This window comes from Gopherus evgoodei, unplaced genomic scaffold (assembly GCF_007399415.2).
Source record: "Gopherus evgoodei ecotype Sinaloan lineage unplaced genomic scaffold, rGopEvg1_v1.p scaffold_36_arrow_ctg1, whole genome shotgun sequence".
NCBI lineage: Eukaryota > Metazoa > Chordata > Testudines > Testudinidae > Gopherus > Gopherus evgoodei.
This window is the reverse complement of record NW_022060038.1, coordinates 2,881,763-2,906,788: the sequence shown is the minus strand read 5'-3', so window position 1 is coordinate 2,906,788 and position 25,026 is coordinate 2,881,763. Positions and strand designations below refer to the sequence as shown.

The 25,026-nt window shown below is 42.6% G+C and overlaps 1 protein-coding gene and 1 pseudogene across 1 annotated transcript; one reads left to right on the top strand and one right to left on the bottom strand.

Moving 5' to 3' along the window:
• The first annotated feature begins 8,359 nt into the window (after nt 1-8,359).
• On the top strand, nt 8,360-13,698 carry LOC115641946 (olfactory receptor 52R1-like). The gene is made up of 2 exons (XM_030545292.1): nt 8,360-8,387; nt 12,758-13,698. The coding sequence occupies exons 1-2, from the start codon at nt 8,360-8,362 to the stop codon at nt 13,696-13,698; spliced, it is 969 nt and encodes a 322-aa protein (XP_030401152.1).
• A 7,036-nt stretch (nt 13,699-20,734) lies between these two features.
• LOC115641976 lies at nt 20,735-21,682 on the bottom strand (annotated as a pseudogene).
• Between the last annotated feature and the right edge of the window lie 3,344 nt (nt 21,683-25,026).

The following is a 25,026-nucleotide window of genomic DNA, read 5'->3' as shown; positions in this document are numbered from 1 at the left end:
TGGATCTGTAAAAGAGGCAAAGAATCCTGTGGCATCTTATAGACTAACAGACGTTCTGGAGCATGATCTTTCATGAGTGAATACCCACTTCGTCAGATGCCTCCGACAAAGTGGGTATTCACCCACGAAAGCTCATGCTCCAATACGTTTGTTAGTCTATAAGGTGCCGCAGGACTCTTTGCTATTTTCTTGAAGTAACCACTCCGATTTGTTATGCTTTGACATATAATCACTTAAGATCTATCTTTATAGTTAATAAATTTGTTTGCTTATTCTATCTGAAGCAGTGTGTTTGGTTTGAAGTGTGGAAGAGGCCCCCCCTTGGGATAAAAAGCCTGGTACATATCTGTCATAAATATACATAGGGTAGCTGTACTGAATTTCCTCACCTGTAAGGGGTTAACCAGTTCAATTAACCTAGTTGGTACATGTCCAGAAGGACTAATAGGGAAAGACGGTACTTTCAAGTCTGGGAGGAGGGAGGGTTGCACTCTCTTTATTTGTTCCCTCTTTGCACAGAGAGAGGGTCCAGGCAGGAAAAACATCTTGTAGAAACATACCTGAAATGAGCATCTATGATTACAAAAAGTGTAAGAAAGGCAAAGAAATGTATTAGATGATCTTTATTTTAGCTTGTGAATTTTCCCTGTGCTAAGAGGTAATTTCATTCCTGTATAGTAACTGGAAAGCAGACTCAGAAAGGAATCCTGTGTTATAAATCTTTTTATTTACCTTGTAAAGTTACCTTCCATCCTGATTTTTGCAGGTGTGATACTTTTACTTTTTTAAAAAATAAAATTCTTCTTTTAAGAACCTGATTGATTTTCAGTGTCCTAAAAACCAAGGGATTTGGTCTGTGCTCACATTGCAACCAATTAGTTAGCATATTATTCTCAAGCCTCCCCAGGAAAGGGAGTGAAGAGGCTTGGAGGAATATTTTGGGACTCCATGTACTCCTTTTTCCTGAATTTTTGTCTAAATTACTTAGTGGTGGCAGCCATACTATCCAAGGATATGGAAAGGATCTGTTCCTTGGGGAAGTTTTAACCTAACCTGCTAAAAATAAGCTTGGAGGTCTTTCAAGGGGGTACCCACATCTGTACCCCAAAATTCGGTGGGGAATGGGGGGGCAGACAATATCGATTTATTTGTTAAATTGATGAACTAATATAAGCTTGCAGCATCCAGTGGGCATAACTGCACACTGCAAGACAGAGGTTGCTAGGGTTGTGTCTGGGACCAGAGATATTGGCTAGTGCCATTCACTTGCAAGTAGCTCAGAGCAGTTTACATGCCAGAGGCTGTGTGTGAACAGCCCAGAAGTGGGGATTATCACAGCAGAGCAGGATAAAGCTGTCACCCAGAGTCAAGGATTGGAGTGGCTTAGCAGGTCACCAGTGTAGATAACACCAGAGGGTAACATCACAGGACAGTGACCAATTACAGGTGCTTCAAAGGGAATGAATCAAATAGGCAATAAACAAGTTATTAGTGTCCTATCACTTACTCCCACCTTCTGGCAAACAGAGACGAGGGACACCATGCCTGCCCATTGATTGACCTGTCCTCCATGAATTTATCTAGTTTTTATTGGAACTCTTATAATTTTGGCTTTCACAACATCCCTTGGCAAAGAGTTCCACAGTTGACTGTGAAGAAATACTTCTTTTTTTTTGTTTTAAATCTGCTTCCTAATAATTTCATTGGGTGACCCCTAGTTCTCGGGATATGTGAAAGAGTAAATAACATTTCTGTATTATATTTTTCCACACTGGTCATGATTTTATAGATCTCTCTCATACCCCTTAATCATCTCTTTTCCAAGCTGAAGAGTCCCAGTCTGTTTATCCATCCCCATATGCAAGGTGTTCCACACCTTAATCATTTATGTTGCCCAGGAAAGCAACAAAATAGCTTTCACAATGCTCTACTGGTTATGTCGAATACAAAAGGCAGTTCCCTTAAAAACAACCTAGACTTTGGTTTCCACCCAGAAAGCCAAGTCAAGTATGATGACGATTATGAGATTGTTGTTCATCATTAACAAGTTATACCAATCCCAAAGGATTGGAAACATCATCTCCCAGGTCAATGAATATTTCATATATTACCCAAATACACACTTACAGCCAATTCTTATTAACTAAACTAAGATTTATTAAAAAAATAAAAGAGCGAGAGTATTGCTTAAAAGATCATTATACATACGGTCATGAATAGAATTTTTATGCCAGTTTTATAGTAGAGATAGTGGACTTTGTAGTTACATAGAGTTCTTTCAGAATTAGTCTATATAGTCAAAATATTCAATATCAGTGTCGTTAAGGGTGTAACTGGAGACCACAGTCTTGTGACTCAGGCTTCCCCTGATAAAACTTAAGCAGATCTGAAGTAAAAGGGATCAGGTCCAAAGAGCCCTTTACACAGTTCCTGGGCAGTACAGCAGTCCTTGGGTGAACAACAGGCTTTTGAAGTAAACTTCTATTTCCTAAACATCACCAATAATTAACTACCTGGATTAACATAAGGTAATTATCCATTAAGCCGTTCATAGACAGTTACCACAAACTTTAAAGAGACATATAGACAATGATAATATTACACCCAAGTTTCATTAATTAATATTTCCTTTTGATCTCTGAATAAACAGCAAACAGCACTAGACATGCACTGTTTGTTTACACTGTTAACCTCTAACACGCCAGAGGTAAACATAGACTACTACAATCACTATCTTATTCCAGTTCTTTAATAATACAAGTCTACAGTTCAAAGTTCTAGCCTCTCTCATGTGGAATGGTGCTAATTACCATTTACATACTTTTCTACAATGTTTCTATAAATTGAAATTAGGTCAATTACCCTGAAATTTACTCATCCCTTCTGGCCATGTGTAACACAACTCCCTTTGCAAAGCCTGGGTCTGTTGCTTTAACAATCATGTGCCCCAAAAGAAAGAAGCTGGAAACAGAGTGGGCCCAAGGGGGAGCTCTGAGAAGGGTGCGCTGAAACAATTGGAGAGTCTGGGGAAACCAGGTCAAAACTAGTCTCAGGGCCTTGGCACGCAGGTCTCGACTCCCAGAGGGAGGTGCTAGAACAGCAGCTGAACCCCAAGAGTGGGCCTAGAAACTTGGAGCCAGAGCAGGGCCTGAAAGTTGCTGCAACTCAAAAGCACATTGGTTCATGGGTGGGTGGGGAGCTCAGTCACAACCAGCTGTTGGTTGTCCAGCCATGGGAGCTTGAGCAGGTCTGTGACAGCCAACCTGCAGAAGCTACATGGTTGCTTGTCACCTGTGACTGGAAGAGGAGTGAGGCTGGATTGGGCGATGTCCACAAGATGTTCTCTACACCCAAATGTGGTTCCTCTGCTCTCTGCCCCACTACTCTGAGTACTCTGGGTCCAGGACTGATCCCTCCAGGTTTCCCTGAAAGAAATATTTCCTGAAGCAGGGAATGGTAGTTTGGGGTCAGGGAGAGCATTTGTCTTCTCCCTTTGAAAGAGCCCTCCAGAATGGCAGAGGTAGAGAGTTGCTGTTCTAGTGGGTTATGTCCCATCTCTCTCTCTCCCCCTTCCCCATGCCTTTGGGTCTGTGACGGGGTGTGCATGCCACACATTGGGACAGCAGAGGTTAATTGCTCTCCTTGGGTTGAGGAGGCTATATCCCCTGGATGCTGCTGGGCATTGTCTGGCTGGAGGCCAGATCTGAAGGCCGGGCATATACATTAGCAGCCCAGTTCATTTGGGGATGATCCCCAGAGAGAATGAAGGGGTGCTGCATGCTCCTACTGAAGGACTACCAACAATTCATGATGCAGAGGCCAGCCAGCCATCAGCAATCCACAACTTTCAGGCTCCAGACGCCACAGAAGGAGGAGAGACTGGAGAGATCCCAAGACAACAAACTACAGAGAAACAGGTGGGAGGTTACCCAGGGAGGCTTTGCGGGGAGGTGGTTGGAGACCTGGAGACTAGCTCAGCATGTTTTGGCTGGATCCCCACTGAGCTAGTGGCTGGCAACTTTGCTACTGACAGGGCCTTGGGTTGGGACCTAGTGGAGAGGGAGGGCCCGGGTCCCCCTATTTTTGTTGCTGCTCCCCCTGGGATGATGTCCCACCTCACCAGTCCTGCTGTCTCTGGCCACTAGGCCACATAGCCCTGAAGGTTGCTGTACTGATTAGGGCTGCTGGGCCACACAGCCCTGATATAGAGGGCAAGTGGATTGACTTTGGCTGTTAGAACACATTACTCTGAGACCCAGAGGGGTTGCGCAGACTTGCCCATGGGCCTATAATTACCTGTACAGCATTTGAAAAGGGTACAGGGTGTGCATGACCCACAACAAGGTCCATCACTCTGTTTCATCTGTAACACACCAACACACACACCTTCCTCTCTCTGCCACTTCTAAGGTGGATTACACCCTAGGTGCCAGTTACAAATGCTGAGGCGGCTGTGTGACATGATCTAAATGAATGGTGACTGTATAAATCATTGTTGCAACCGAGGTCCTATAGTTGCAACAAATCTTGTAGAAAGATGATCAAGTAAGGTGTCTATGAAAAGCTTATGATTCACTGGTTATAGTTATGTTGTTTGTATGCATGTATCATTTTTATATCTGAAGTTATAATAAAGGGATCCTTCCACATGGCAGAGGATATAAAAGGCCCTGGAAACCCCACAATTTTGTCTTTAATCCTGCTTCTGACCTCTGGAGAAACTTTGCTAGAAACGGAAGCTCTGAACAAAGGACTGAATAACCCATCCAAATCTGTTGATGTTCTCCAGAGACTTGTCTTGAGCCAACAGTTTATTCTGCCATTGCTGTAAGCCTGAACCAAGAACTTTGAAAGTGTTGTATGTATTTGATTTCAATCAACCAATTTTAACTCTCATCTATATTTCTTTCTTTTTATGAATAAACCTTTAGATTTTAGATTCTAAAGATTGGCAACAGCATGATTTTGGAGTAAGATCTGATTTGTATATTGACCTGGGTCTGGGGCTTGATCTTTTGGGATCAGAAGAACCTTTAATTGGGGACACTGGTTTTCATAAGCATTTGTTTCTATAAGGAGTGCTACTGGTGGTGATACAAGGGAACTAGGGCATCTAAGGGAATTGCTTGTGTGACTTCTGGTTACCCAGTGGGGTGAAACTGAAGACCTCTCTGTTTAGCTAGCTTGATGTGTCTTTGTAGTGAAGGACACCCCAGCCTTGAGTGGTGACTGTCCTGCTCTAAGCAATTTGTCCTGAATTGATACTCTCAGTAATGTCCTCCAAGAGCACCCCTAGTTATAGGCTGTTATTTTATTGACTTCAGTGGCAATCGCTGTGATTCACTGCAGCTGAGAGCTGATCTGGCTGGGTAAGACGCAATGCACATTAATCTGGTTTTTAATTCAGGTAAAATGAAGTCCCACTGAGACAAAACTCTCCTTGGAATAAGAACTGAGTAAAGACCTCAGGAGCCAGATGTGTGTTAATGCACAGAAATTGTCACCTCCTCCTCTTATATCTCTGAGCTCTGGCTGTTAATGGGGGGTCTGTTACCTGACTTTTATCTGCTGGTGAACAGGAGCAGCTAACAGGGGAGTTGTCTTAAAGAGGCTTTGATCCCTAAGTCCTTTAGCACCCATGAACCCTTAACCAGGGGCTACTCAGGAAGACCAAGGACTTAAAAAGCTTGTTCCTAAGTAACCAGAAAATTTAGTGAACAGGAATGGCTAATGGGATTTCTGCAAGGGAGTTTGGAAGAGGAGTGTGTGTGTGTGTGGCGGAGGAGGAGATTCACCTAACATTCCTTAATCTTAAAGCCACAAACACCCCATGATAAAAACAAACTAAGAAGAATGGAATGGGCTTCAGGAGTAAAAAGATAATTGATGCAGAAGCCCAACAACAGACTGTGGTCAGACATTTTGTCCGGAACCTTCCGGATGCTGGTGTCAGCGATGTTCCGTGCTGGTGTCTGCTGTGTTCTGTGGGTGGCTGATGTCAGTATACTGGACAAAGTTCCCCCTCTGGCATGCCACTGTCTGTTCTCTATAACGTATGAGTTACTTACATTTATCTATGCCAACAGTTATAGGCCTCAGGCCTCACACTATCTACTAAAGCCAAATCTTATAGGATAAAAGCCTGTAGGATTCTTGCATTACTACTAAATGTAATAAAGCAAAATAAAGCAATGAATATAATACAGGTAAGCTGGCCCACTGGGCTACACCAGGACCAATAGTCCTCTAGGGCTTGGAGCTCCTCCCTTTTCTCCTGGCATGCTCTGCAGAGGGATGGATCCCCAGGACTAGAGGCCAGATGCCTCTCCATTTCCAAGACCACCTGCTCCAAAAACCCTCTCACCACATCCCTCTGCTGGCTGTTGCCAGGGATGTAGTCACAGCAGAATAGCCAGGTGTGCAGCTTCCCCACAAATGCCATGCCATGAGAAAGGTATGCTGCTTCCTCTGCCAGGCCTTCCAGGACCCCTGCAAGGATGTCACGAAGCCCACATTCTCCAGCAGCCTGTTCTCGAAATTCCAGTAGCCCAGTCTGGCTCTCTGAGAAGAGAGAAACCATCACAGCCACCAGATAGTGGTCCGAGAACAGGACCAGCCAAATCGGGGGATTTGATAGCAGCCTTCAACTACCTGAAGGTGGGTTCCAAAGAGGATGGAGCTCGGCTGTTCTCAATGGTGGCAGATGACAGAACAAGGAGCAATGGTCTCAAGTTGCAGTGGGGGAGGTTTAGGTTGCATATTAGGAAACACTATTTCACTAGGAGGGTGATGAAGCACTGGAATGGGTTGCCTAGGGAGGTGTTGGAATCTTCATCCTTAGAGTTTTTTTTAAGGCCCAGCTTGTCAAAGCCCTGGCTGGGATGATTTAGTTGGGGTTGGTCCTGCTTTGATCAGGGGGTTGGAGTAGTAAATGACCTTCTGAGGTCTCTTCCAAACCTACGCTTAAGAACGTAAGAACATAAGAAGGGCTATACTGGGTCAGACCAAAGGTTCATCTAGCCCAGTATCCTGTCTTCTGGCAGTGGCCAGTGCCACGTGCTCCAGAGAAAATGAACAGAACAGGTAATCATCAAGTGATCCATCCCCTGTGGCCAATCCCCAGCTTATGGCAAACAGAGGCTAGGGACACCATCCCTGCCAATCTTCTATGATTCTGTGATTGATTGTATGAATGCTGGAGGAGTGGGCCTGTGCAAGATGGAAGTGTGATAGTCAGAGTACAGGAATGTCCCTTCATTGGCACATGGTGGGAGGATGCCCAGGGCGGAATGGCTGATTAAGCATCTGTGCACCAAGGCACCCTTCCTGTGGCTCCAGCTGTGAGACAGAACTGTGTAACTGACCTCTTGGAGGGAAGGAGTCACACAACTGACCTCTCAGTGATAGGCAGAGGGTGACAGAGTGTAACCCCATCCAATTTCCAATTTTTCAGGACTTTGTCCATCATGTGCTTGTGAAAACTAACTCTGTCTCTTTAAGGCAGGATGTGAATCCTAAGGAATAAATGGTTGTCTGTTAAAATGTTAATGATCCACCTGAAAGAGGAGAGGAGAAAATTCCCTGGGTTTGGAGGGCATAGAAAGCAGCTATGAAAGAGCTACTGGGAGAAAACACATTTCTCAGCCCAAATGGCACAGATCACAACTCTCTAGGTTGCAGTGCTGGGAGTGGGGATCACAAGGAAAACATGAGATGGGGACGGGTTTAATTTTTGCATGGGCATAACCCTGGGGCTGGGAAGCTGCTCCACAGGGAGCTAGCCAACACAAAAAGTCCCCTTACATCCTTACCTCACCAGACACTGGAATACCGAGACACCAAAAATGACCTTAGACTGAGATTCCCACTGAAGGGAACACTAAGGGGAAAGGAAAATCAGTAATTAAACATGTTAATGTTCAGGGAGGATTGAATGACACAAAGGGTTTTGAACAAAGGAAACTGTCCATGGAAAGTGTGGAATAATAAGAATACCTGGAAATGTCTACCTGTGATAAAAGATTTTGTGTTATTGTTAAATCTCATGATGCAAAATTTGTTGCTAATGCTAAACATTATAACAGAAAATTTGGTACTTATAGTAAATCCTAAGAAAATGTGTAACATGTACGATATTTGGGAAAAGGTCTTGGAAATACTTGGAGTAGTAAACAAGAAGCCCTATGGGGAGACCATGGTTACATCAGGGAAGTCAGGAGTGATGGATTCTGTCTGTCATTTTCTGCCTAACTTTGGCTAAATCACATCTCCCCGTGCCTCAGTTTATCTATCTGTATAACAAGGTTATGTTCATAGTGACTTTCCTTTGCTTGGTATTTTGAAGAACCTTCAATGAAAGATGCTGCACAGTCTGATCATAGTTACTGGTGAGATCTACTGATCTGTGATCCCTTACAGCCCACTATACCTTTAGAAGTGTTCAAGTTTCCTCTCAGTCATCTCCTCCAGATCTGTCTCTCTACTATTTACCCAATTATCCTGGGCATTTACAAGATGTTAGCCCCAAAGGAGATCTAGGCATTATCCCTTGTTTTCTTGCTAATCAACTACATTTTTAAAATATACACAAATACACAGAATAGGCAATTCCTCTCTGACTCAGCACAGAGCTCAGAAGTTCTCATCTCCCTTTGGAAAGGTCTCTTAATTACTGTTTTCTCCTAAAGCTGGATAATTAGTAGAGAAGCTGAGACAGGCTTGTCTCCACCCTGTTTTCACTCAAATGCTGCTTCTTCCTTAGAGGCCAAGTAAATCCCACCGGGACTTCACAGAGCTATATTATAAATGGGAAACATCCCTGTGCTGGCTCTTGGCATTGGATATTGCTACAGATGCTGCAGTGAGAAAGGCCTGGGACACGGCTACCTGAGAGGGATTCCTAGCGAGGACACTTCCCATTCAGAATTCACAGGTACTCATCTCTTGCTGAGAAGCTCACCTGCTCAATAAACCCAGTGCAATATGGGAATGATGGGTTAGAGAACAAGTCTGTGGTCCTTTCACTGTGGTCCTTTCACAGCATCACTGATCAAAATGTCACTATTTTCTGTGAACCCCTGCCCAACTCAGCTGATGGCCTCCAGCACCAAAGTGGCTGCATTTCATTGGCACAGGGGATCCTTCAGGATGAAAGGTTTTAAGAGATGTACAGTACAAGGCCATATTCTGAGGCTGGGACACATACTTTGCTGAGACCCCACTGAAGCAAAACACCCTTTGGAATAAGAACTGAGTAAAGACTCAGGAGCCAGCTGTGTGTTAATACACAGACACAGTCACTTCCTCGCTGAACAGTTATAAGAATTTTTCAACATAGGTAAGACATATTTCCTTCAAGCTCCATTTGATAAATTGGCTGAGCTGTTATGCCATAAACTTTCAACAGACAATTCAGCCAGAAGCAGACACCCAGCATGGGAAATATCAGTCTAAATACCTAAAATTTGACAAACTTCCCAGCAATTGAAAATGAAGTCTTCTTATTGATGTGTGTCTTAGTCATTGTAGACTAAGGGCTATCCATAGTTCCACTGTCGTCCTCTTCTTACAATTAGGAAGTTTTTCCTAAAATTTATTTGAAATCTGTTACGGAGGAAGTTTGAAATAATTGCCTCTTGTCCTGCCCTCTGTGGTAAGACAGAACAGCTTTCCTCCACCTCTTTATGGTAGCCTTTCAAGTGTTTGAAGAATGTTATCACATCCTCACTTGATCTCCTCTGTCCCACACTAAACATAACCAGCTCCATCCGCCTTTGGTCATATGGTTTGTATTCCATCCCTTTAGTCATCTTCGTCACTCACCTCTGGATCCTTTCCAGTTTCTATACATCCTTCCATGCACTGGTGGCCATAACTGTACACAGTACTCCAGCTGAGACCAAACCAGTCCTTCATAGAGGAATACTATCACATACCATGACTTTCATGCTATGCCTTTGCTAATACAATCTAATGTTGCATTTGCCTATTTTGAAACAACAACAAAATCCAAACATCAATCTAACCCTGGTGTAGACATGAAGATGTAAACTTAAGAACTCTTCCATCCACCTCGCTACCGCTTCTCGAGGAGGTGGATTATCTATGTTGATGGAAGGAGACCTGTCTTTGGTGTAAGTAATGTCTACACAGAAGCACCAAGGCAGCGCTGCTATAGCATTTTCATTGTAGACAAGTCTTCAGGCAGGTTTTGCAATAAAGCATTCAGCCTGGATCTGCCGACATGGAGAGTTGGAGAGTCCACCACTTCCCTTCTCAGTTTATTCCAATGGTTAATCACCCTCAGTGCTGAACATGTGGCCATTATTTCCAGCCGGAATTTGTCCATGTTCAGCTTCCATCCATTTGGCCTTGCTTTGCCTTTCTCCTCTAGATTACACAGCCCATTGCTACCCACAGTTATCTCTCAATTAAAGTATCTGCTTTATCAGGTTTTTTTAATAAGTTAAATAGATGAAACCCTTCAAGTTTTTCATGGTCCGGCTTTTTCTTCAGCCTCCAATTATTTTTGTGGCTCTTTTCAGCTCCCTCTCCAATTTTTCAACATCCTTTTAAAATGCAGACCCCAAAAATGGGTACAATCGGTTTCACCAGTGCCATGTGCAGAGGTAAGATCCTTTCCCTGCTCCATCTCACCACTCCCTGTTTATACATCCAAGGATCATATCAGTCCTTTTGGCCACAGCAGCACACTGAGAGCTCACAATGAGTTGGTTTTAGACAATGACGTCTAAATCCTGTTCAGGATCCTTGCATTGCATAATACAGTGTCCAAGATTGTGGGTCAGGCTTGCATTTCCTGTTACGAGAGGATAAGTTTGCATTTCACTGTACTAAAAATTTTTTTTTCCATGGGACACTCTTACCAATGCTCCAGATCAATCGATGTGCCGTCCCTGTCCTCCGCATTTTCACCCTCTGCCAATCTTTGGGTCATCTGAAAAGTTTTATCTGCAGTGATTTTCTATGTCCTCTCAGATCATTGATGAAAATATTGAATACATTGGTCCTAGAACTGATCCCTGCAGAACCCCACTAGAAACAGCCCCATTCAGTGATAATGACCTGTTAGCAATTGATTTCTCACATCTGTCAGTTCACCAGTTTTATTCCATTTTATGTGTGCACTAAGGATGTTGTAGAATGTTTATTTTATCTCAGTGTTTCCCCCGAATAAATCAAATACCTCAGGAAAATCAAAGCTTATTGCATCTGCATGGTTCCCTTGATCAGCAAAATCTGTGCTCTATGAAAGGGTGAAATCAGGTTTATTTGACAAGACCAGGTTTTGCCTAAACTCTGTTGTGAATGGCATTACCTGTACTATAGAATGTTTTTCTTGAACTAATTCCATACCAGCTCTTCCATATTTCCGAACCTTCTCAAATCTTTTTTTTTAACAGTATCTTAATTATTTTAATGCTTTACATGAAAAAAGGAATTTCCCTAAAACTTTTCTAGGATTCCTTTTGTTCTTAATATACTTAATAACCTCCTTTTTGTGATCCTCAGCCCTGCCAATTATGGATTTTCCCCTGATGCCTTCAACATCCCTTCTCAGTTTTCATAACTTCTGATATTTGTTATTGGCTATTTTCCCTTTTCCACATTGATATACATTTATCTTCCCCACCCTAATTACAGCCTTCACTTGGCAAATGGACCAGCTTTTTAGCCAAAGTTTTTCACCTTCTTGACCGAGGAATCCTGACTTTTTTCTCTATCTAATTATCTCCATTAAAAACACTCTCAATTTTCATTCCCATTTTTTGTCTAACTATTTCCTTCCAATCAGTTTTGATGATAGTTTTCCTCAGCTTTGGGGAATTAGAACTTTAGAAGCACTGGGTGTCTATAGAAACTACAGATTTGATGCTCTCTGTCCATTTTAATGTAATCAGATTCATTCCTTATTTTACTGTCCTCGATCATTTGCCCCCTTGTTTGTCTCTTCTCTAAACAGCCTCAGTCTGTCCACATTCGGCAGCCTCCCCATTCTCAAAGCCCGTCTTGGAAATCCCCTTTTCATTTGCTATATCCTTTATAGAGACTGCCTGACCAAACTTGAACACATGTCCAGAGCTGGTTACTCTCCATTCCATTCCTCAGGCATCCAAACATTGTCTTTGTTTTGGCCGCTGCTGTGAATGACCAGGTGTTTCACTCGAGCTGCTATCAATGATGCTGAGGTCTTTTCTCTAAGTTGTTTTCTAGTTGGGATGTTTCCCCAGCACGTTTTCACAGAGGTTTGGGTTTTTTTCTACTCTCATATTTTAAGCAAACAGATGAAAGGGGAACTCCTTATAGCATGGATTCTCTAGCCTGGCTTTCATTGAATTAAGGAACAATGATTGATAGCCTATATCCACACTCATGTTTCCTGTTGGTCACTCTTAAGGTTTCCCCCACTATGACGTGCAATAATTATTGATGCATAGAGCATCATAACATATTGAATTAGCATAGCAATGTTCAGTTGTTCATAATTCATTTATTTAAATAATGAGAATGTCATTTCTCAGTGTATAAAGAGCAACCAATCTACTTCACCCACAAGAACAGCCCCCAGTAGTGTATGTAGTGTCTCATATTAACATTGTCTCTCCATCCAGGCATTTGTACTTCAGCTATCACCCTGAACCCTGGTCATATACAGGAAGTCAGGGGAACCTACGGTGCATGCAGGTGACACCCTTGTGCCTCAGAGTTGGACACCTTCTCCCCTACTCCATGTCAGATTCCAACACAACCGACTTCACCAACCCCTCCACCTTCATCCTGCTGGGTATTCCTGGCCTGGAGGTGGCCCACATCTGGATCTCCATCCCCTTCTGCACCATATATGCTATAGCCATCCTGGGGAACTTTTTCATCCTGTTCATTGTGAAGTGGGAGTCGAGCCTCCATGAGCCCATGTATTATTTCCTCTGCATGCTGGCTGTCACCGACCTGGTCCTGTCCACAGCCACCATGCCCAAAATGTTGAATATATTCTGGTTCAATTCCAGGGAGATCGATTTCAGTGCCTGCCTCACCCAGATGTACTTCATTCACTGCTTCTCAGCAATGGAGTCTGGGATCTTAGTGGCCTTAGCTTTGGATCGCTACGTGGCCATCTGCCATCCTCTGAGACATTCCACCATCCTGACAAATTCTGTTGTGGCCAAGATCAGCCTGGCCTTGGTTCTGCGCAGCAGCATACTTGCATTACCCTATCCCTTCCTAGTGAGGCGGTGGCCATATTGCAGAACCAACATCATCCCCCACTCTTACTGTGAGCACATAGCAGTGGTGAAGCTGGCCTGCGCTGACACCCATCTCAGTAGTTACTACGGCCTCTTTATTTTATTCTCTGTGATCGGTCTGGATGTTTTTTTTATCACCTTTTCATATATTCAGATCCTCAAGGTAATCTTCAGCCTCCTCACAAAGGATGCCCAGCTAAAGACTTTTGGGACCTGCGGCTCCCATCTTTGCGCCATCTTGGTTTTTTACATCCCAGATTTCTTCTCTTCCATCACGCATCGGTTTGGACATAATGTGCCCCTGCATGTCCTCATTCTCATGGCTAATGTATACCTTTTGGTGCCCCCCTTGTTACACCCCATCATCTATGGTGTGAGGACCAAACAGATCCGGGACAGGCTGCTCCAGCTCTTTTCTCATAAAGGAAACTAAAAGTTTCCCCAGGTGATATGGGTCTCAGGCCAAGCTCCGTGTAGAGCTGCCTGGTGATATGGCGCTGGCCCTCATCCCTGAATCACTCACTGGGCAGTCAGAGAGACATTAAATCCTTTCCTGACCAAGCCACTGAATTGTACATAAACTGATTCCCCAGCTTATCATGCTGGACCCCTAGAACCATGACCCTTAGACTGACTCTTCTGCCAAGTCTCTGCACCAGCTGTATCTCTTCCCTGCAAACACCCCACCTTTGTCCCTTGCTCCTCTCTTCCCCTCCCCTTGTTAGTTGCTGGATCATTTTAATCTCCTTTCCATGAACACTCATGTTCTTTTTCTTTTTCTGCTGCCTAAAAACTGATTAGCTTGAATTTTGAAATTTTCTGTTTTCTCTCATCTTGTTGCTTTTCTGTCCCTACTTCCCTTTCTCAAATAAGGAAACATAAAAGGAAAAAAAAATGATGACCTATTTGATCTCCAGCCACCAAACTTAAAATCTCTGCATAAGTGTATGAAGTTCAAATTTCACTCAGAACAACAAGGTGTGCATTTCACACTGCTTTTAATGCCACTGTGATGGACTTCGTGAGGATACAATCTGGAACTGGGGCACAGCTGATCCCTCTAGCATATCAGTCTGGACCCCTCCCCTCTCAGGCTATGAGAAGCTTCAGATGCCTACTATATTTTGGGAATTACCGCAGGAACAAACGCATTTGAAATGTAGGTACATGCATAAAAATATGGTGGTCATATTCAACAAACAGTAACTTTTCCATTGACACCTCATATGACATATTTTGTACAAGATTTGTTGCAATTACATAACAGTGGTTAATATGGGAATGCCAGTGTGTTGTTTTGGGGTACAGAGTGTCAAAGCAATATATCTATCAAATGATATCATCTTGTCCAACCAGTGCTCAAAGCAGGACCAACTCTACCTAAATCGTCCCAACCAGGGATTTGTCGAACCAGGACTTAAAAACCTTAAACAATGGAGATTCCACCATTTCCCTAGGTAACCCGTTCAAGTACTTGAACACCTTCCTAGTGAAATAGTTTTTCCTACCTAGACCTCTCCCATTGCAACTTGAGATTGATGCTTCTTGTTCTGTCATCTGTCATCATTGAGACCAGCCAAGCTCTAGCTTCTTTGGAAACCCCCTTCAGGTAATGAAGGCTGCTATGAAATCCTCCCTCACTCTTCTCTTCTATAGACTAAATAAGTTCCCTCAACCTTTCCTCGTAAGTCATGCGTGCGAGCCCCCTAATCATTGTATTGTCCTCCACTGGACTATCTCCAATTTGTCCATATCCTTCCTGTAGTGGGGGGGCCACCAAACTGGATACAATACTAGTTCTTTTTGGAACCTCATTATAGTCTTGTCCATCACAACATCCTGTGGCAAATAGTTCCAGATATTGACTATAAGTTGTCAGAAAAAATACTTCCTTTCATTTGTTTTAACCTGTTTTAAAACTGCTACCTATTATTGGGTGACGCCTAGTTCTTGTGTTATGAGAAGGAGTAAATAACACTTCCTTATTCATTTTGTTTACACCTTTCAGGACTTTATAGACCACTCTCACCCCCCCATCCTTACTCATCTGTTTTCCAAGCTGACAACTCCCAGCCTTTTCATCTCAACTCATATAGAAATTGTTTGATACCCCTAATCATTTCTGTTGCCCTTTCTGTATCTTTTCCAATTCCAATATATCTTTTTTGAGATGGGGCAACCAGATCTGCATGCAGTATTGAATATGTGGGCATAGCATACGTATAGATAGAGGCAATATATTTTCCATCTTATTGTCTATCCCTTTTCTAATGATTCCCAACACTCTGTTAGCTCTTTGGACTGCTGCTGCACATTGAGTGGATGTTTTTGGAGAACTATCCACAATGACTTCAATATCTTTCTTGAACGATAGCAGGTAATGTAGACATCATAATTTTTATGTATAGTTGGAAAGATGTTTTCCAATGTGCATTACTTTGCATTTTGTCGATATTGAATTGTATCTGCCATTTTGCTGCCCAGTCATACAGGTCTGAGAGATCTTTTTGTAGCTCTTCTCAGTGTACCTGGTTGTATCATCAGCAAATTTTGCCACCTCACTGTTTACTAGGGCTGTCAAGTAATTTTTTTTTCAACATCACCCTGGAGCATTCACTGGGATATGGTCAGAGCCCTCTAAGGTGTCCAAGGGCCAACTCCTGGAGCCCCTGACTCCTCATCCAGTTGGAGTCTATGTCTCTGGTGCAGCCAACACTCTGCTACCACAGTCCCCTGTCTGCCCTTGTGCCTCTGTCCTACTCCAGCTTCGTCTGAATCATCCAGCCCCTATGGTTTTAAAGGGCTGGACCGACAACTCCTCTCTCTCTTCCTTTTCTGGGGAGGTTCCATTCCTTCCATGCCCACCCCTTTGCAGAAAAGGTAGAGAAAACTGGTTTTTTATCTAGAAATGCAGTTACTCCCTTCTTCTGTTTAGGCGAGATCTCGTTAGGGCTGATAGCCTTTAATGATCAATTTATATATACACAGATGCCTCCTGCCCTTTAGTACAAAGAGGGTGAGTGAAGAGTAGAGGAAAATCCCAAAGAAATAATTATACAGATTTTTTACACAATCAAATGTGATTTAATAGGATTAAAATTTTGGCCCAATGTGGCAATCAAAAAAAGTGAAGAGAATGTTGGTAACTTTTTTTTTTATAATTGGAGATATACCAATCTCCTGGAACTGGAAGGGACTTTGAAATGTCTTTGAATCCAATCCCCTGCTTTCACTCCCAGGACCAATTTTTGCCCCAGAACCCTAAGTGGCCTCCTCAAGGATTTAACTTACAACTTTGGGTTTAGCAGGCTAATGCTCAAACCACTGAGCTATCCCTCCCCCCCATCTATTCCATCATGTAGAAAGGATAGATAATAAGACAGAAAATATTGTATTGCCTCTATACAGGTCTATGCTATGCCCACATATTGAATCCTGAATGCAGATCTGGTCACCCCATCCCCAAAAAAGATATGTTGGAATTGGAAAAGGTATAGAGAAGGGCAACAATTTATTAGAGGTATTAAATGTATGAGGAGAGGTGAAAAAGATTGGGACATTTCAATTTGGAAAAGAGATGACTCAGGGGAGTATGAGGTATCAGGTATCCCTCCCCACTCTGAACCCAGGGTACAGATGTGGGGACCTGCATGAAAGCCCCCCTAAGCTTATATTTCACCAGCTTAGGTTAAAACGTCCCCAATGCACAAATTCCTTTCCTTGTCCTTGGACAGTATTGCAGCCACTACCAAGTGATTAAACAAACATTCAAGGAGGGGCTACTTGGAGCCCTGCTCCCCCCAAATATCCCTCCAATCCCCTTCACCTCCTTTCTTGAGGGGAGGGTTGAGAATAATATACCAACCAATAGGTTAACAAAGTGAGCACAGACCAAATCTCTGTTTTTTAGGACACTGAAAATCAATCAGGTTCTTAAAAGAATAATTTTATTAAAAAAAGTAAAAGAATCACACCTGCAAAATCAGGATGGAAGATAACTTTACAGGGTAAATAAAAGAATTTTAAACCCAGAGGATTCTTTTCTTTTTTTTTTTCTTTTTTTTTTTTAAATAAAATCTTCTTTCAAGAACCTGGTTGATTCTGTACCTCTGCACAGGAGGAATAATATGTTACTGCATACATAAAGATGTTACCCTTCTGTCATGGTATAATTCCCCACTCTGAACCTTAGCGTCCAAAAGATGGGGTACCAGCATGAATTCCTCTAAGCTCAATTACCAGCTTAGAACCTGTAGCGCTGCCACCAACCAGGAATTCCAGTGCCTGGTACATTCTGGTCCCCCCAAAACCTTACCCGGGGACCCCCAAGACCCAGACCCTCTGGATCTTAACACAAGGAAAGTAAACCCTTTCCCTCACCTTTGCCTCTCCCAGGCTTCCCCTCCCTGGAAGATCACTGTGTTCAAACTCCTTGAATCTTAAAACAGAGAGGAAAATCGACCTTCCCCCCTCCTTCTCTCTCCCCCTCCCAGACTCTCCCTGAGAGAGAAAGTAATCCTAACACAGAGAGAAATTAGCCTCTCTTTCCCCCTTCCCTCCTTTCTCCCCACGAATACCCTGGTGAATCCAGACCCGGTCCCCTGGGGTCTCACCAGAATAAAAAAACAATCAGGTTCTTAAACAAGAAAAGCTTTTAATTAAAGAAAGAAAAATAATAAAAATTATCTTTGTAAATTAAGATGGAATATGTTACAGGGTCTCTCAGCTACAGACACTGGGAATACCCTCCCAGCCTAAGTATACAAGTACAAATTAAAATCCTTTCGGCAAAATAAAAATTTGAACTCCTTCCAGCCAAATACACATTTGCAATAAAGAAAACAACATAACCTAACTCGCCTTATCTACCTATTACTCATTATTGTGAACTTATAAGAGCCTGTATTGGAGAGATTGGAGAGAAACCTGGTTGCACGTCTGGTCCCTCTGAGCCCCCAGAGTGAGCAACAACCAAAAACTAACAGCACACACAAAACTTCCCTCCCTCAAGGTTTGAAAGTATCCTGTCCCCTGATTGGTCCTCTGGTCAGGTGACAGCCAGGCTCACTGATTTTGTTAACCCTTTACAGCCAAAAGAGATATGAAGTACTTCTGTTCTATTAACTCTTACTTATCTGTTTATGACACCTTCCCCTTATATTTATAACAGAGGAAGATCTATAATATCATGACAGGTGTGGGGAAATTGAATAAAGAAATGTTATGTACTCCTTCAAATAACACAAGAACTACTTTTTACCCAATGAAATTAATAGGGAGCAGATCTAAAGCAAACAAAAAGAATTATTTATTCACAATCAACCTGTGGAACTCTTGGCCGGAGGAGGTTATGAAGGCCAAAAGGATAACATGGTTAAAGTAAAATTAGTTCATGGAGTATAGGTAAATTTAGTATAGTATTAACCACGATGGCCAGGAATTTTGTCACTAGCCTCTGTTTGCCGGAAGCTGGGAGTGGGTGACAGGGCAAGAATCACTTGATTATTACCTGTTCTGTTCATATACTCTGAAGCACATGACATTGATCATGGTCAGAAGACAGGATCCTGGGCTGGATGGATCATTGTCTTTACCCAGTATAGTCTTCTTATATAGGGCCCATATATATCTGCCCCATACTGTAACCTACTCTCCTCCCAAAGCTGAGATAGAAACCAGGAAGCTTGATGGGGTCTCTCTCTCCACAGAGTTAGTAACAAAGTAAGAATGTACTGTGACATTGCACTCCATATGTTTATGGAAATATGCTTATGAAAGTGAATATGATGTAATTGGAATATGCTTTATGGAAAAGGTCTCTTGTAAGGTATCATAACAAAGGTTATAACCTACTTAAAATTTTCATCCTATTGGTATGTATCATTTTTGTATCTGAAGCTAGAAATATGAAGTATAACTCTGAGGTCCTATTATTCTCTTGCAAATTGGAGGCCATTAATGATGGTTTAGAATCTTGATGGCTCCCATTGACCCAGACAATTGGTTGTAAATGGCTTATTTATTTGCAAACTTTCCTGTGTACGTGTGGGCCAGCCCAGGAAAAATGTAGACTAGGGGGTCTTATAGTGACATGTGACCATGTCACATGATACTGGAATCAGTCTTAATCCTTTTACTTTTTCATTGATGAGGCAAGGGTGGGGATGAGCACAAACAAAAGATTCCCATCTTGTGCCAAAGCTATAAAAGGGGGGTGGAGCAGGACAAAGGAGGCACCAGTCATGAGAAAACACCTGGTTACCATTGGAGATGTCTGCTGGATCTAACAGAGACCTGTAACCAGGGGAAAGGAATGGTCCCAGAATAGGAAGAAGGCTGGTCTGTTAAGGAAAATTATTGGAATATCTTTGAGGGTAAGATATTTCCTCTAATCAGTTTCTTAATGTATTAGATTTAGATTTGCCTGTTTTTGCTTTTTTTTGCTTTTTTGACTTACTTTCTTCTGTCTCTTATTACTTGAAACCACTTAAATACTACCTTTTACTTAATAAAATCACTTCTGTATATTAATAAACCCAGAGTAAGTGATTAATACCTGGGGGAACAAACAGCTATGCATATCTCTCTATCAGTGTTATAGAGGGCGGACAATTTATGAATTTATCCTGTATAAGCATTATCAGAGTGAACAGATTTATTCAGGGTTTGGATCCCATTGGAAGCTGGGTGTTGGGTGCTGGAAACAGGTAACTTGTTGAGCTGTTCCCAGTTAAGTCTGCAGCTTTGGGGGTGTAGTCCAGGCCCTGGGTCTGTGTTGCAGCAGGCTGGCGTGTCTGGTTCAACAAGACAGGGTTCTGCAAATCCCAAACTGCCAGGGAAGACTGGCTCAGAGGTAATTTCAGCACATCAGGTGACAGTTTCAGGAGGATCTCTGTGACTGATCCCGTCACATATATATTAACATTTTAATCCTGAATGGTGTCCCCTATGTGACTTCCCACAAGATGTCACTAAATGTTTGTATAGAGCTGAGTGGCTCTATATTTACTTTTATTTCTTTTATATAGGAATTAAATACTTTTCTACTGACAACAAAACTAGACGGTTAAAGTGGCAACACCCTACAAAATTGGAATGGCTCCCGTACATCTGGGAGTGGGGAGAGTGGAGGGTGAAAACAACACAGTGACTGACAAGGGAGGGGAAGAGAGAAGAGAGCAACTGAAGTGGGGCCTTTGTGGGGAGAGGCACAGCAGGGAAGGAGCCTTGGTGGAAGAGCCAGGGCAAGGGGTGGTTGCAGAGGTCCAGGTTCCAGCAATTAAAAAGGGGCAAACCAGTGAATTATATATACATGGGCTGATTCCCCAGATTGCCATGATGCACAGCACAATAAGTTCATAAAAGGATTTCATGTTCTCTCACTGTCCAGGAATTGATTCAGGAAAGAGGGGCCCAGCACCATATTACCAGCCATCTCTGCACAGAGCCTGAGTACCAAGATAAAAAATTTAGGTCCCTTTACGAGTAAAGGGCTTGAGCAGCCTGTCCCGGATCTGTTTTGTCCTCACTCCATAGATGATGGGGTGAAGCAAGGGGGGCACCAGAAGGTACACATTGGCAATGAGAACAAGGACATGTAGGGGCACTTTGTGGTCAAACCGGTGTGTGAGAGAGGAGAAGAATTCTGGAAGGTAGAAAGATAATATACAACAAAGGTGGGAAACGCAGGTCCCAAAAGTTTTCAGCCGGGAGTCCTTTGTTGGGAGGCTGAATATGGTCCTGAGGATTTGGATATAGGACACGGTGATTAAAGGCACATCCAGACCAATCACAGAGAATACCACAAAGAAGCCATAGTAACTACTGACGTGGGTATCGGTGCAGGCCAGCTTTGCCACAGCAATCTGATCACAGTAGGAGTGGGGGATGATGTTGGTTCTGCAATATGGCCACCACCTCACTAGGAACGGATAAGGCAATGCAAGTATGCTGCCTCACAGCAGCACAGCCAGGCCAATCTTGGCCACAACAAAATTTGTGAGGGTGGTGGAATGTCTCAGGGGATCACAGATGGCCACGTAGCGATCCAAAGCCAACGCCACCAAGATCCCAGACTCTATCGCTGAGAAGCAGTGAATGAAGTACATCTGGGTGAGCCAGGCACTGAAATTGATCTCTCTGGAATTGAACCAGAAGTTACTCAGCATTTTGGGCACAGTGGCCATGGACAGGACCAGGTCAGTGATGGTCAGCATGCAGAGGAAATAGTACATGGGGACATGGAGGCTCGGCTCCATACTCACAATGAACAGGATGGTGCAGTTCCCCAAGATGGCTATGATGTACATGGTGCAGAAGGGGATGGAGATCCAGACATGGGCAGCCTCCAGGCCAGGAATGCCCTGCAGAATGAAGGTGGAGGGGTTGGTGAAGTTGGTTGTGTTGGAATCTAACATGGAGTAGGGGAGAAGGTGTCCAACTCTAAGGCAGAATGGTGTCTCCTGCATATACCATATGTTCCCCTGATTTCCTGTACGTGCCCAGGGTCTAAGGTGATGGTCACAGTTCAAATGCCTGAATGGAGATACAATATTAATATAAGACTCTACATGCACTACTGGAGGCTGTTTTCATGGATGAAGCAGGCTGGCTGCTCTTCACACACTGAGAAATGACATTTTCATAATTCAGGGAAATGAATTATGAACAACTGTCCCTTCTAATGCCAAGTCAATATTTTATAATACTCCGTGCATCAATAATTCCTACATGTCAGGGTGGCGGAACCTTAAGAGGCAGCAGCGGGAAACACAAGTGTGGATACTGGTTATCCATCATTGTTCCTTAATGTAATGAAACCCCGGCTAGAAAATTCACGTTGTAGGGAGTTACACATTTATCTGATTTCTCAAAATCTGAAAGTGGAAACAAATCCAAACCTTTTAAAGACATGTGCCAAGGGTAAACATCCCATCTAGAACATACCTCTTGGAAAAGACCTGGGCATGATAGATAGCAGCTCAACTGAAACACCTTCTCAGTCACAGCAAAGGGAAATGAAACACAATCTTTGCATTCCGAAGGAATGGGATAGAGAATAAACTCCTCTGGATATGTTCTGCTCTGGTCACCTGGTCACCTATATATAAATGATATAACAAATATAATGGGGATTTCCGAGACAGGCATGGGAATGGAGAACAGATTGAAAAGTCGGGAACTGTTTAGTTTAGAGAAGAGACAAACAAGGAGGCATATGGTGGAGGGGTGGGAAATAGGTAAGGAACTGATTCCATTCAAATAGAAAACAAAGAGTTCTCAACTAATACTATCTATAGACACTAAGTGCTTCAAAATCTCTAGTTTCCAAAAGCTGAGGAAAATTATCAGAAAAACTTATTGGGATGAAAAATTGAAACAAAAAAATTTGAATAAAAATTGGGAGATTATTAGATAGCAAAAAATCACAATTCCACAGTCAAGAAGGGTAAAAACCCGGTTCAGCTGCAAAGTGAAGGTTGAAATTCGGGATGAGGGGAAACTATATAACAAATGTGAACAAGAGAGGAGATAAATAGCCTGCAATATAAATTGGCAGATATGAAAATCAATAAGTGACTTTAAAGACATCAGTTAAATATCCCTTGTTGGCAAAGCTAAGGCTCACGAAAAATGAGGTTATTAAGTATATTAAGAAGAAAAGGAATCTTAGAAAAGTTTTAGGGCAAGTCCTGTGCTTGAAAAGTAAACTATTAAAAAATGAAGTTAAAGATTTGAAAAGTTTAGGAAACAATGGAAAAGCTGCTGTGGGATTAGTTCAAGAAAAAAAAATCTAAGAATATAAATAATGTCAGTCAATAACAAGGTTTATGCAAAACCGGTCTTGTCAAGTAAACCTGAATTCACTCTTTTATTGGAGTAAATATTTGGTTTCTCAAGGGAACTGGGCATATGCAATAAGCTTTGGTTTTTCAATGCCATTTAATTTATGAAGGGAAAACAGTGAGGTAAAATAATTAACACTCTGCAGTATCTTTGGAGCACACATAACATGAACCAAAGACTTGCTGACTGAAAGACCTCAGAAAACGCTTGTAGTGACTGGGGCTTTTTCTAGTGGGGTTCTGCGGGGATCAGTTCTGGGCCTGATGTTATTCAATATTTTCATCACTGGCCTGAAAGGAAATAGAAAATCAGTGCAGATAAAATTTGTGGACAACCCATAGACTGGCAGAGCACTGAAAACGAGGAAGATAGGTAAGGTGACCAGATAGAAAGTGTAAAAAATCGAGACTAGGCAGGGGGGGAATAGGCTCTTATACAAGAAGAAGCTCCAAATATTGGGACTGTCCCTAAAAAATTGGGACATCTGGTCACACTAAGGCCAGGGAAGACATATCTATTGATCTGGAGCATTGGTAAGAGTATTTACACTGGTAAATCTGTTAATACAGTCAGGGAATGCAGGCTTGACCCACAGTCTGGGGAACTATATTATGCAGTGCAATGACCCTGAAAAGGATTTAAAGGTCATTGTTTAAAACCAACTCAAAACGCCAAAAGGACTGAAGCAATCCTCAGAGGCATAAAAAAGGGAGTGGTGAGTTGCAGCAGGGGATAGGTTTTACTTCTGTATGTGGCAAAACCAAATGCATCCAGTTCTGGGGTCCACATTTTAAAAAGATGCCAGAAAATTGGAGAGGGTGCCGAAAAAAGCCACAAACATGATTGGAGTCTGGAGAAAATGTCGGAATGTGAGAGACTTGAAGGGTTTCCTCTCTTTAACTTATAAAAATATTATCAAGCGGACACTTCCATGGAGAGAATCCTGTGCATAGTAATGGCCTCTTTAATCTAGAGGAGAAAGGCAAATTCCAGCTGGAAATAATGGCCAGTCTTGAGCACTGAGGGTGGTTAACCATTGGAACAAACTGAGAAGGGAAGTGGTGGATTCTCCATGCTCCATGTCAGCAGATCCAGACCGAATGCTTTATTGTAAAATCTGCCTAAAGGCTTGCCTACAATTAAAACGTTATAGCAGCGCTGTCTTAGTGTTTCTGTGTAGACACTACTTACATCATAGGCAGAGTTTCTTTCATAAGCATAGTGTCATAGGTTTCACCCCTACTCTGGACTTTAGGGTACACATATGAGGACCTGCATGTACACTTCTAAGCTTAACTGCCAGCTTAGATCTGGTTTTGCTGCCACCGCTCCCAAATACTGACTCCCTTCTCTGGATAGTCTTGAGACACTCCTCCACCAAGTCCCTAGTGAACAGTGATCCAAATGCCTTGGATCTTAAAACAAGAAAGAATTACTCTTTCCCCCTCCCTTTGCCCCCCTACCATTCCAGGTGAGTCCAGATCCATTCCCTTGGATCTAAAAAACAGGGGGAAAAATCAATCAAATTCTTAAAAAGAAGGCTTTTAACTAAAGAAAAGAAAGGTAAAAAAAAAAAAACCTCTGAGAGACAGCATACAAGCTGATCTCACAGACAACAGATTTAAAATACAAGATGGTCCCCTGGGCAAAACCCTTAGTACACAAGAATACCCAAATTTGATTATTCTCCTAATTGCACAAAGACAAGTTACAAAAGAAAATAAACATAAACCTATTTATCTCTTTCTAAAACTTACAACTCTGATAAGAGGCTGGTTCCTTGATCTTTTTCACTCCGGCTGAAATTGAAACTGATTAAACAAAGGAAAACTTCCTCTCTTCCTTTTGAAACATCTTGTTCCCCCATTGGTCCCTCTGGTCAGGTGTCAGCTAGGCTAGGTGAACTTCTTAACCC

Coding starts and splice junctions, on each gene's coding strand:
- LOC115641946 (XM_030545292.1), top strand. CDS start 8,360: ATGCTGCACAGTCTGATCATAGTTACTG. Junction 8,388..12,757: donor CAGTCTGATCATAGTTACTG/GTGAGATCTACT, acceptor ACTCCATGTCAG/ATTCCAACACAACCGACTTC.